The sequence below is a fragment of the Acyrthosiphon pisum genome, chromosome A1, assembly GCF_005508785.2.
Source record: "Acyrthosiphon pisum isolate AL4f chromosome A1, pea_aphid_22Mar2018_4r6ur, whole genome shotgun sequence".
NCBI classification, from domain to species: Eukaryota; Metazoa; Arthropoda; class Insecta; order Hemiptera; family Aphididae; genus Acyrthosiphon; species Acyrthosiphon pisum.
Window position 1 is genome coordinate 14,758,567 of NC_042494.1, and position 14,035 is coordinate 14,772,601.

Below are 14,035 nucleotides of genomic sequence, written 5' to 3' on the forward strand. Positions count from 1 at the left end.
TTATCAAAAAAAAAAATATCTATAAGAAAGTCAAATTTAAATTTTATGATCGTTTGAAATTCAAATTTTACAACATTGGATATTCACTAGATTTCTCATGTAGCGATTTCCTTATTTTGTTGTAATTCAAAAACGAATAACTGTAGATACATGAAAATTTTACTGGATGTTTATATTAGCATTTCCTATACACCGTACAATTTTGAAAATAATTTGACTCTTTTTGAGCTGTTTGCGGACATAGTCAGTTTTCAAATTTTTTAGTTTTTTTTCTATAAATATCAATAAAGTTTTATCTGTTGGATCAAAAAGTGTAAAAATTTAATACAAGGCTCCTAATATATTGTTAAAATTGTAGTTAAAAAATATTAAAAATACATGGGCACAATTTTTTTTTATAAGCATTTAAAGATCGAAATTTAAAATTGAATATTTATTTTGAAGTTAAAAATCTATAAAATGTTCAACTTTTATATCTAAGGATTGAAAATTTAAAACAAAATACCACGTAAGTAATTAATTCTGTTACCAAAAAATCTAAAAAATACATAAGCACAGTTTATTTTTATAGTCATTTTAAGTTCAAATGTGGACGAAATTGTATATTAAAAAACCTAGAATAACTATTTTTGTTATTTTTTTGTGATAGTATAAAAATATTATTCGTGGGTACTTGAAACTTCTAAAGTATATTATTATATGTACCTATGATAGTATCACGGTTTTTTGTTGATGTATAACGCGTTATAACTTATAAATACCTAATGGATATTGTGATATTATTAATTTGGAATTCATTATAGATACCTATTATTGGTCAATTTTTTTTTAATACCATAGATAAGTATATAATATAAATTATACCTAGACTGACATACCATCTCCGCTCAGAATTGTTTTTTTTATACAGTGATATTATATCATTGAATTCAAATTTAATACTATCCATCATACAGTGACCCACTTGTAACCTACTGTACAACAGAGCGACATCCACTTACCCACCTTTTTTTTTTTTTAGTTGCAACTTTGCAAGTATTCTTTGTTTAAAACACACACTTATTAGTTATTATAATATGAACTCGTGAATTCATATAAATGTATAAACATAATTTTTATCAAACTTTTGAAAATATATTAATATTACGAAGCATTTCAGAGTTTGGAAAATAAATATTTATTTAATAATTCAAATAAAAAAAAGCATTTAAGAAATGTATTTAATAATATATTATTTATAATTTATACCTATTTAAAACTAAATTATTTTTTAATGTAGCCATGCAGGTAGGAAACTATAATATTTAAAAATGCAATTTTTATTTCATTCAATTTTGAACACTAATTTTCAATCATTTATTTTATCTAAGACATTTTAGAACTTATAAACTTAAACATGACATATTTAATTGAACGAATTGCAAAATATAGTATTTTTACAATTTAATTTAGTTAAATTTTAATATTAATATATTTTATATATTCAATAAAAATAAAATATTTCAATAATATTATAGTGAATATTTTCGTTATAATTTTTTCCTAACGCAATCGATGTAGGTACTTACCTATTTAATTAGTGATAAATGCATTGGCGCAAAACAGTGGCCCAAAGATAAATATTATATAATATTATGTATGGATTTGTAGTTAATTTATTTCAGAAGACGACTATTGTGTTGTATCATGCATAATATATAAAAAAATATTACAGTTAAAACTATTAACTAAGTTAAGTAAACAATCATACTATATATACCAGGTAAAATATCAAAACAAATCATATACAATATTCAATAAGCTAAGTAACTACATAGAAACATGCGTTCCAACAAATTAGGTTAAGATAACAATTATGTAATAAAATAACAATTATTAGTATAATTTTAAGTATAGTCAATAAGTACAATGTAACTATAGGTTAAACTTAATATAGATATTACCGATTGTGCTTCGATAGTAAAATTGATATATACCAAAGTAATATTTGAAGACAGAAAGAGGGTCAGTGGGTGGTGATCGTATGACTCAATTACCACTGGCCACCAGTGTTAAAGTTAGAGTGTGGTGTAACTCGATTAGGTACCACTGGACGTCCGTGTTCAATAAAATTCCTTATAGTATTATTTGTTCATATTTATTCGTGTGCGTCTGAAGTGATCAGCGTATACGAAAATTGATGATTTTCATTGATTCTGCTAATACTCTGTCACTCCTTTTCCTTATTAACTTCAGAGTTCCCTTTCAGTCCAACACCTCTATCGCTCCATTTGCTATCTCTATAGGCACGTGGTATAGCGGGTGGAGTCACGGAGTCAAGGGATCCGTCGGACCGATAATCGGTTGGGTTTTTTTCTCGTCATTCGACTCACCGAACAATAAAACTGTTGTCACTTATTATTATGGACATGATGACCCACACTTTACATACCTACCGTGCATACATAAAATCAATTATACTCTTTCCTGTTTTAATGTAACTATAGCACGTTTTACTGTGTTAGTATGCTCATATTTAACCCGTGTCCCGTGTAACAATATATCAATCGTTATTAAACAGAGAGACTATATTAATTTATTAATCAAGAATGTGTCCACCCTGCATTTCCGAGATCACCGTAGAAGACGTGCGACCTCAACCTTTAATACTAGGTATAATATGACAAAATATAATAGAAAGGGTTGGACACTAAAACGGCAAATTTTCAAAGATCTATATCTAATTGACTTTTTGTTGTTTATAAACAATTTAAAACGAATTACTAGTAGGTACATTATAATGAAGTACATATACCATACTATTTATTTATTAAAAATTATTTCCTTAAATAACGACTATCATCTCTTCTTAAGTAGGTACTCTTCTAATCTTCCTTGTTTTTTTTTTACCCAGACCAATGGGCTTTTGCTGTCCTGTCAATAAAATTATTCGGCTAAATACAGAAAAAAGATTGACTTATGAGGACGAAGAATCAGACTTGGACAAAATTCTAGATATACTAGCACCAGAGCTTATTAAACCATTACACGAAGAACCGGAATGTGGACAAAACACCAAGTCTTTATCCAACACCTCGAATGTGCAAAATGCTAAAGCCAATGATTGGCCATGGATGGCGGTGTTTTTAGAGACAACAAACTATATGAATTTCTGCGGTGGAGTATTACTTAATAGACAATTCGTGTTGACTGCTGCTCATTGTTTTATAATGTATTTCTAAGTTCATACAAATTTTTAAGTAAATATAACACAAATGCTATATAAAATATTGCGGAACTTTTATACTTTACCGGACACCCTTTTTTTTGCAATTTTTTTTTTTTTTTAAACTAATGTAGTTAAGCACGCTAACAATGATGGTGAAGTCCAAATTTAGCGCACTGACTTAGTTTTGAAGTTATGGCCTGATTAAGTTCGCTATATTTTATGATTTTTGCGCATTCGCTCGTCACTATTTTACTGCACCTATTACGAATATTGATTTTTTTTTTTAAAACCTATGTAATTAAAAGAGTTAAGAACGACGGTGCAATCAAAATTAGAAAGCCAGACTTCGTTTTGAAGTTATATGCTAAGGCAGTTTCAAATTCTGAGTTTTTACGCATACGCTCAATGCTCTAGAAGCTTCCTACGCCTGCCGGCTCCGGTCGCAAAACTCAAGGTCCTGCGGACCTTTCGCTGGATGGGGGCTTGGCCCCCAAACCCCCGGGGCTTAAATAGCAAGCCTAGGCTAGAAGGGGTGGGAGGGCGACCCCTTTAGGGTCGCGGGGAGAGAGAATACCTACCCTATGGGCAGACGGACGACCTAACAAGTAATTTTAACCTTGTTAGTTAAAGTAACACATTTATAGTGGCTCAAACTCGAGGTCTTGAGTAACAAAATATCAATGATTTAATCGAAAAAAAATATATCAATATTCGTAAATATCCGTGCGCCAAATTTGGACTTCGCCATCGTTTTCGGCGTGCTTAACTACATTAGTTTAAAAAAAAAAATTGCAAAAAAAAAGGTGTCCGGTAAAGTAGAAATATACCTGCAATATTGTTTATTAATCATGACATTATACCGTCTTCATATTTTAATAACTAATACGGGTATATAATACAAATCTAACTACAATTTGGTTGAAACTTTTTCAATATTTTTCTACCTAACCTAAACATTGAGTATAAATACCATTGAGCATCACTATATATTATATACAAGTCCTTGCGTATTAAAAAAAATATATCAACGCATTCTGGCCGCGGTATCATATTTAACATTGAATCTATATCTTTCAGATATAATAAAGAAAATGTTGTAGTTAGACTTGGTGAATATGATTTCACCACTGACAACGAGACACAATACATTGACTACAGAGTAACTTCTATTAAATTACATCCAGACTATGATCATGCTACGCACGCCAATGACATCGCCATAGTGAGGTTGAACAAACCTACAATTTACAATTCGTTTATTCGACCTATTTGCTTGCCTAAAACAAACATGGAAGTGTACAATAGAAACGCTGTCGTGGCCGGTGAGAATTGTACCTAACAATAAAATTATTTAAAATTGTATGTAGCTATTAGTTGTACCTATACAAATAGATTTTTTAATAGATGATATTATTTTAACATTAAATTATTATGTACCCCACATCGTCTCCTATTAAGTTTCTAAATAATCAGCCGGTTAGATTCTATAGCAGTTTTATTATTTTAAGCAGTAGGAATATATTTTTATGAATTAAAATAAAATAATATTCCTACTAATCAAACTATTTTTGTCACACTCTCAAGGCTGTATCTGAAGGGGGGGGGGGGTCCAGGGTGTCTGGAAATTTCTTCAATATGTCTTATTTTTAACCAAATATCAAAACATAAATTCAATAAAATTGCAATATACATGTTTTGTATTTCTGGATACGTACTTGCTCACTCTTGAAGACGAAGGTACCGCAATGAGGTGTCCAAGAGAAGTACAAAATGTATAGGTGCCTACAGATTACAGCTACAGTATAAATTAATTTACTTTATAATTATTATTTAGGTTGGGGTCAAACAGTTTACGGTAGTCAAGTCAGTAACGTTCTCCAAGAAGTGACAATACCAATATGGGAACATAACCAGTGTGTCTCAGCTTTTTCTCAACTCATATCCAAAACAAATCTTTGTGCTGCGTCGTACGAAGGAGGCAAAGATTCCTGTAAGGTACGTCGAAATATTTTTTAAATTGTATACTTATAATAATGTATTTACCTAATTACAATTACAATTTTTTAGGGCGATTCTGGTGGTCCGCTATTAGTTCAAAGACACGACGGAAAATGGACTAATGTTGGAGTAGTGTCTTGGGGCATTAGTTGTGGAGAAGTCGGATACCCCGGCGTTTACACAAAAGTCACTTCATACCTCAAATGGATAGCTATGAACGCACAAGATGTCATTTAACGCCTGACCTACTATGTTATTAGGATAAATAGGAATAGTATTTAAACTTATAAACAATTTTAACTTTTAATCTATAATTAACCATGATATGTATACCAAAACAACTAAACAATAGTTATTTAACTAATGATTATATACTTTATTAAATGCGAATAAATTACTAGTAGATATTTGCCACGATTTAATAAATCCTTAATCCTGCAATTTTTGCTACTGCATTAGTACTTTTATGAACGGCTTTATATTCATAAGAAATATTGTTGATATTAGTTTTTAATGTTTAACTTACAATTTATAATCAACTATGAAATATGTACCAAAATAAGTTTAAATAACTATAAGCAATTATAATATTTTAAGAAATGTGAATACATATATTATTTACACTAATAATTGCAGTACTCCACACCTTAAAATTATTCTTTTCTGAATAGGTACATTTAATTCTAAATGGTTAATACATTTAAAATGGCTACATTTTATACATTGTAGTCTGTTATCTGAGGTCAAATAGCCGCAATTTTTATTTCAGATTTTATTTACTCTGTCAGCATATAGATACATATGGAGTTATTGGATGGAAATACCGTCTTTGACTGGTCATCTTTCAGCTGATTGGTTTGCTTACATTAAGATAAATAGGAATAGTACATACATTTATTTTAACAATTTTAATTTCGTATCTATAATTAACCGTGATATGTATACAAACACAACCAAACAATAGTTTAAATAATGATTTTATTATATTTTATCAAATGCGAATTACTTATTACTATTTAGTAGTATTTACCACAAGTCTTAAAAAAAATGCTATTTTCGCATCTGCTGCACTATACCCAATACATTTATTCAAAATTCATAATTCATTAACCACTATCACCTTATACAATTATCATATTCTTATGTGATGTACTAGTGTGTGTATAAGTTATATATTACGGTCTACGGATATCATTATTTATGAATCATACTGACAATTTTGATATAATAAATTATAAATGTACCTATGTCATACTCATACACATCATCACTAGGTACAATACATTTTATAATTCAAAATTAATTTATGAAAAAAATAATTTTCCAAATTACTATAGCTACTAGCTAAGTATATTATATTAGATTGAAATATCGAATACCTAGGTTAGGAATACCTGCTATCAATTAATGAAAACAATTACTAATTCATTTGATTAGGTAGGTATAAGGATAATTATCACTAGTGCTCAGAAATTTTCAAAGCTACAAATGTGTTTCAAATACCTACAAAAAAGTAACCACAACATTTTTTGAGGCATTTATAGCGGATTTTTTACTTTTGCGAGCATTTTTGACGAAATTAATGCATTTTTTACATTTTTAAGACATTTTTGACTCATTTCTCCTTTTATGAAAATTTTTTAAATATTTTTTTGGTGGAATTACCACCATTACAAATATCACATTTTATTTTTGTTAATCATTTATGGGATACGAAACCAGCTATATATATATAACGAATCTTCTTCAAAAAAAATTATGCTCTGTATATTACCTATTGAATATTAAAATGATGTTTATTATTAAGTACTGTTAATTCAAGGCATTTAAACTATGCAATACATATGCCAAACTTCAGAAAACATTTCACTATCAGCTGTATGTTTGGTTACTGCCACGAAACCAGTCGGGAGTTGATAAGCAGAACCAAAAAAACAAAAATTATATTATAATACTATTATGTTAAATTGTTACACAAACATAAGATGCAAATTGAAAATATATACGGTATTAAATATTATTTTTGAGTTGGACTAAAAAAACCAAATCGATTTTATAAACAAACTGGTTTTGAGCGAATTCTCCGTTTTTCTTTATTTTTTCAGGGATTTTCCCGAAGCTTTTGTAAAACTAATTTCAAAGTAGGTACCAACTAAATACACTTTTCTTATTCCTACCAAAACAGATGAAGCTAAAAAATCACAGCATTTTTACTGTCTCAAAATGTGATGAGTGGTTACCAGACATAAAAAAAACTTATATCATGGTTTGATATAAATCTTATCGCTCCTCTCAGAATAAAGTGGATTTTATAGGTGCATTATTATGAATGATTTGTTTTTGTTTTAAGTTTTAGTTGTAATTCAATAACAAATTCCCGTAAAGAATTGAAAGGATTACCAATTACCTATTCATATCAGCTTATACTATTTACTCAACATAACATAATTTTCAAAATATTTTGGCGTGCTATTTATAGATATTTAAAATTTTTACTCTTTGTTTTTATTCATTTCATGATAACAATTTTAGTAAAATACAACAATCCTCATTAATTATTACTTATTCCAGTAATAATTAAAAAAAATATCAAAAATACTTAGTCAAAAAGAATAAAAGAATTTCTTAACCCACTAATTAACTATTTAGAGGACAAGCGTGGATTGGACGCCAAGGAAGAAAAAATGTTCGGAAACCACCGTGTTTTTATCTAGTATTATGGAGCTGCTATGAAATTTCTAAGCGCCTGGGGTCAAAACCAATAATTTTATTGAGGTTTCAGCTCATTGTTGGATAATATATTTTGTTTGTTGATAAATTAAAATAAATTAACCTAATATATTTAAATTTTTAGCATTACATAATCCATCAATCTAGAAGTTTACTAAATTCCTTCAAAGACAATTAGGAGGAAATTAACTATGAGCAATGATCAGTGTCAATCTGGATGAATGATATGATGAAAAGAAAAGAAGTACAGGGATTTGGCTGAACAGATTCAAAAAATGATTAATAAATAGGTATGTACAACGAAAACGAAATTTTTTTAAAAGGAATTGCCTGAGATTTGTCATATTAGTTTACCAATATTGTATCATTTTTTTCATACTGACAAAATGTTAATATAAAATAAGATACAACGTATTTTTATATATTTTCCATAACTTTTTGAACGCCATTTCTATTTTAACTGTTTTTTATTGAATTAATTTGTGTTCGATTTTTTATTTTCACTATTTTGGAGGTGAACCAGAATAACGAGTGGCATAACTGAAAAATCCATATAATACGTAAGCAGCGGTGTGCGGTATCGAGTGTCGTTATAGGTATTAAAGAATCAAACATAAAAGTAGAATACATTTTCAGCAATTTATTCGACCAGTGGTGGGATTATACTTTATAGTGTTTAATATAATAGCGTAAACTACGATCAAAATAAATAAATGAAATTACTAACCAAAGTATCCCGACAAAAAACTCTTCAGTCCTCGATGTCCGTGTCAGAAAACCGGGTACAAATAGGAGACGGAATAGATAATATTAGGTACATAAGTACATAACGATACATATTTCATACACAATATTTTAAATAGTATTATTGTTATTACGGACGGTTCGCGGAGCTCATCTTAAGAATATTAAGCTATACCTATTTCTGTATTACCCGTTATTATAGGCACTGTTTTTGCGAAACCAGAGAAGTGAGAACATCCTATCAATCAAACCGGTTTTTAGCCCATGTCGAATATAATGACGCGTGTATTTTTACTCCCATAAACGATTAACATGAAATAATATTATAATAATAATATATTATTATAGTCCCGATGACATCACACTCGTTGGTACGTTATCGAAGAGTACGGTAGGTATGTACATATTATTATTATGAGCGCTCTGCTCGACGAAACACATTATTGTTCCCGAGAAGAAAACGACGATCCGGCCATATTTGTTTAAAATGTTATTATTGAAACCTTTTGACGTTTACTTGTTGCCGCTGTTGTGCGCGTTGCTCGTCGTTGGTTTTCACGCGACCGCGGGTAAATATTTTCACAAAATTATACTGTACATTTATACTAGTAAAATATATTATACTGTAAATTATAGAATTATTGAAGAACTTAATTCAAAATAACCGTGCACTGTAATCGCTGTAATATTTATATCAATTGCTATTATTTTTTATCAGGTCAGCTGGTACGAGTTAAACTTGAAAAGGACACAAGTCGGGTAATTACAGCTGTACAATTATTATAATGGCGATTTAACTTGTTGGACGACGGCCTATAAATTATATTCTTAATACTATATTATGACAAACTTTGATTGGTTTAGGTTGGTCAGGTTTGCCGACCGGACACGGAATGTGTTCCTGGGTCCGAATTTTGTGACATCAATTTGAGACCAGAAAACAAACAAAAATGTGGTTTGGGAAATGAATTGTAAGTATAATTTACAATAAACTTCAAATGTATTTAAATCATTAATAGGTGCAGTATTACTTATATAAGGAACATGATTCATTGAAAAACGAGTTTAAAACTAATGTAAAATAAATTATTAAAAATTATGAGTAGGCATAACACTATATAGACATTTAAATTTTAAATTTAACATAGATATTTAAAAAATTAGTATATTTTAATGTTGGTACTTACCTATTATTTTATAACTTATAATAAAACACACTCTTGGATTTTTGTTTAAAAAGTCACATTTTTTTTTCATTTTAGATTCTGACCGCTCTGGTGTGTGTTTTTTTTTTATTTTAAAATTTAAAATTTTTGTGTCTGTCATCACTGTTTGGGGCTGCTTCGATTTTCTTCAACAGTATCTTGTTTGATGGTAAAGTGAATCTAGCTGGTGTATTTGGGAGGCAAAAATATAAAATTAATACATTCAATAGTTTTCAAAAGGGCAGGGAAAAATAAAACAATAATTAATGAAAAATGCGAAATTGGATTTCAACTTAATCGATTTTGACTTTTGGTGTAATTCTAAAACAAATAACCGTATATACATGAAATTTTCACCTTACCCACCTTTTTATTTATGTTAATATGAATTTATATAAAAATACTTTTTACAGCTGAGTGTATCAAATGTTGAATAAAATTCAATTTGTTTTTTTTTTTGGTGTTGTCTAAATACATGACGTAGGTACCTGTGTGGAGTGAAACGAATAAATTACTTTGGCTTGTGTCCTTGTTTTCAAGGCACTATAATGCAACTATAACAGTTGTTATCGTTGTACAATTTAATTAAGTACCAATTTTGCTATGCTTCATATCCATGTTCATAGTATGGCACAAGACTCTTAGATAGTTAGATCATAAACTATATATTTTTAACCTTTAAAATTATTTGTATAATATTTTAGTAAATTGTTATCAAACCTACTGTTATTGTAATTAATAAAATAACTATATAAGTACCTATACCTAATGTTACAATCTGTATAGTAAAATTGGCAAACATCTCAATAAAATATATTATGATTTTAAATAAAATAATATATAGAAAATCTATAGTTATAAATTATTATGTAAGACATAAAACTATATTAAAACTGTAATTATATTTTCATCAAATAACTATAAAGCCGCTTGCCAATAGCTATGTGTAAGTGTTTTTTTTTTCCTTAGATAATCCTTGGCAACTATGGCCATTAGATTTTAAATAACAAGCATATTTAGATAATACAATATATAATATAACATAATTTTAATTTTAAAATGTCTTATGATGTATGTACTAATCTTAAATAACTTTGCATAGGACCTAGGTCAAATATTCTTATGAATAGGTAGTTAAAATAACTTGATGTTACACTAGTTATTATAATATGTAGGTATTACTTACTTTAGTAGTTTAGTGTTTAATTCTGAAATACAGTGGAACGCTGATTATCCGGATAAATTAATGTCAAGGATGGTCCGAATAATTGATTTATAGTTTAATAGGCACCTTCTATCTACTATATAATAAATCATAGTAGGTAGGTTTATTTATCATTATTACCCCAAATGATAGTAAAAAATATTATATGAAGGTAGGTCACTCATTTGTGATGGGTAAGTACAAATATTTAAAAAGTTATGTAAGATACGGTGACCATATTTGGGAACAAGCCTTGTGAAAATAGTTGACCCCATGTAGTGGTTCCAGACAGAATGGAAAAAAAGAGGGACAGACTATTTTGGTTTAAATATAAAAATAAAATAAAACCTCCAAAAATAATTTAAATCTTTTTTATGTTCTTAAAGATCATTTGGTATGATGTTGGCTGTTAGTTATGATTTGTTGATGGATAGAATGAAATTTGTACAGGTTTGTAATAACATTGTAAAGCGAATACAATACACCAATCAAATAGATATCTGCTTGTTGCTGACAATTGTTTGTCATCAATCGATGCTTGTTATACAAAACATTTTGTTTATAACTATGAACTTTGGTTTCAATAATTTAATATAAAACTGTAAAAGTATTTGTGTAGTAAGGGTTTTGTGTACAGGTTTATTCTTTTACAGTTTTAAACAAATATTAATATGGAGATAATGGTATTAAAACATTGCTAATTTCCAAAAAAGAGTCACAAAAAGCAAAGCTTGTTGGTATTCTAAAAATCATATTGTAATCAATGTATAATTTGTTTTTATTAAGACAATAGACAATTTTCAAAATATAACTTTTGTTCTTACCTTCTAGTTTAGTATAAGATTATTATTAATTGTAAAATCATGTATTATAATTTATTTTTTTTTACTCAGATCAATGAGCTTTTGCTGCCCTGTTGACAAAGTTATTCAAAAAAGAGGTAGAAGAATGACTAATGACGACGATGAATCAGAATTGGATAAAGCCATAGATAGAGCAGCACCAGAACCCATTAAACCGTTACTGGAAGAACCGGAATGTGGACAAAACACAAAGTCTATATCGAAAATTATGAAAGTGCAAAATGCTAAAGCGAGTGATTGGGCCATGGATGGCTGTGCTTTTAGAAACGACTAACTATATAAATTTCTGCGGTGGAGTATTACTTAATCGACGATTTGTGTTGACTGCTGCTCATTGTTTTAAAAAGTATTTCTAAGATGATAAAAATATTAAGAGGACATAACTATACAACTTATTTGTTTCGTTATTGATCATATTGTTAATTAGACATCATTGCTAGTCCTATTAGTTTTTATTTATTAATATTTATTAATTATTTTTACAAATTATATCATATTCAAATAAGAAAATACCTTCACACAAATTGGTCTTTTAGAGAAATCGATAAATTCATTGATCACACTGACACCTAATACATTATTTTCTGAATTTCGATATGATGATGTATTCTTGCAAATAAAGGGGACTTCTTTATATATTAAGGAACCAATATGGATAAGTCACGTGTGCCCTATTGGCTATTATACATATATTTTAGGTACAGTTCTTTTTTCTTGACGGTTCAGAATCTGGAGTATACAACCTTTTTTACGGCGGGCCGAATTTGAGATATGCTCTGGCATTGCTCTGGCCAACATTTTTATATATGTAAATATATTTTAAGCGAAATTATCAATTTTATATATTCGATAAACTAAAAGCAATGAAATCTAAATGGGAATAATATGTTAAATAGATTATTTTCAAAACGTTAATTAAATTGGTGCAAAAACCTTGGCAGGCCTTAGTTGAGATTATTTTTTTTTTTTAGTTCAAAAATTCCCTAAATTTTTGGTTCACATTCAATGATTAGCCGAATGGCTTAAAGTATTATGATTAGTAATTGTGATTAGATTGTGAAGTCAAGATAAAATGTTAAATATTTTCAATATGCAGCACTTAGTCCAATACACCATCTTATTTAACTATAAACATATATTTTTCAGACATACAAAAGATGATACTGTTGTTAGACTTGGTGAATACGATTTCACCACTGACAACGAGACAAAATACATTGACTACAGACTATCAGATATTAGATTACATCCAGACTATAGTCAAGCTACGCACGCCAATGACATCGCCATTTTACGGTTAAAAAGACCTACAATTTACAGTTCGTTTATTCGGCCTATTTGTTTGCCTAAAACCAACATGGAAGTGTACAAAAAAAATGCTGTTGTTGCTGGTAAGAACTAAATAAATCTCCATTTCTAAAAATATTATTTGCTAACTATTAGTAAGTTAGGTTGGATATAATATAAGAGATTTTACATTTTACATTATTTTTATATATTGCCCCTATATGACCGATGCAGGGGGAGCAAGAGGACAACACCTTCCCTAGTACTTCACTCTAGATTTGTCCCTGCTCACACGTTGTTTGGTATGAACTTTTTTAACATTCTGTTTTGGTTCTTTAGATTCTATAGGCTACTTATAGCAGTTATTGTATGTATTTTAGATTCTGAGTGAAACGATGAATGTATTGATTTTACAATGATGTGTTTTTTTAATTTTTTTATTTTTGTGTCTGTCATCACCTTTTAGGACAGTAAAAGTGCTTGGATTTTTTTCAACAGTATCTTTTCTGATAGGAAAGTGAATCTAGTTGGTACTTTGGGGGGTCAAAAGTAAAAATTTCCCAGTAGTTTTCAAAAGCACCGTGAAAAACAAAAGAAAAATGAAAGAAAAACGGGAATTTTTACGCAAAATCTGTTTTCGAGAAAATTGATTTTGATTTTTGGTGCAACTCTAAAAAAATTATCGTAGTAGTTACATTAAATTTTGACTACATATATTAGTATTTTCTATACACCATAATATTTTCCAATTATTTTAACTTAATTTTGAGCTCTTTACAGACATTTTCAGTTTTCC

At 28.8% G+C, this 14,035-nt stretch overlaps 2 protein-coding genes and 1 pseudogene across 2 annotated transcripts in view; all 3 read left to right on the plus strand.

Moving 5' to 3' along the window:
• Positions 1–5,836, plus strand: part of LOC100163594 (venom protease) — a 7,658-nt gene extending 1,822 nt beyond the window's left edge. The window contains exons 4-7 of the mRNA XM_029486718.1: positions 2,894–3,211; positions 4,286–4,530; positions 5,043–5,203; positions 5,276–5,836. Of these exons, the coding sequence (XP_029342578.1) occupies positions 2,894–3,211; positions 4,286–4,530; positions 5,043–5,203; positions 5,276–5,443 (892 nt within the window). The 3' untranslated portion in view covers positions 5,444–5,836. The remainder of the gene's footprint in view (positions 1–2,893; positions 3,212–4,285; positions 4,531–5,042; positions 5,204–5,275) is intronic.
• A 3,190-nt stretch (positions 5,837–9,026) lies between these two features.
• Positions 9,027–14,035, plus strand: part of LOC115033051 — an 8,394-nt pseudogene continuing 3,385 nt past the window's right edge.
• LOC115033506 (proclotting enzyme-like) overlaps positions 13,310–14,035 on the plus strand; it is a 4,376-nt gene continuing 3,650 nt past the window's right edge. Inside the window, exon 1 of the mRNA XM_029486171.1 lies at positions 13,310–13,343. Within this exon, the coding sequence (XP_029342031.1) occupies positions 13,310–13,343 (34 nt within the window). The remainder of the gene's footprint in view (positions 13,344–14,035) is intronic.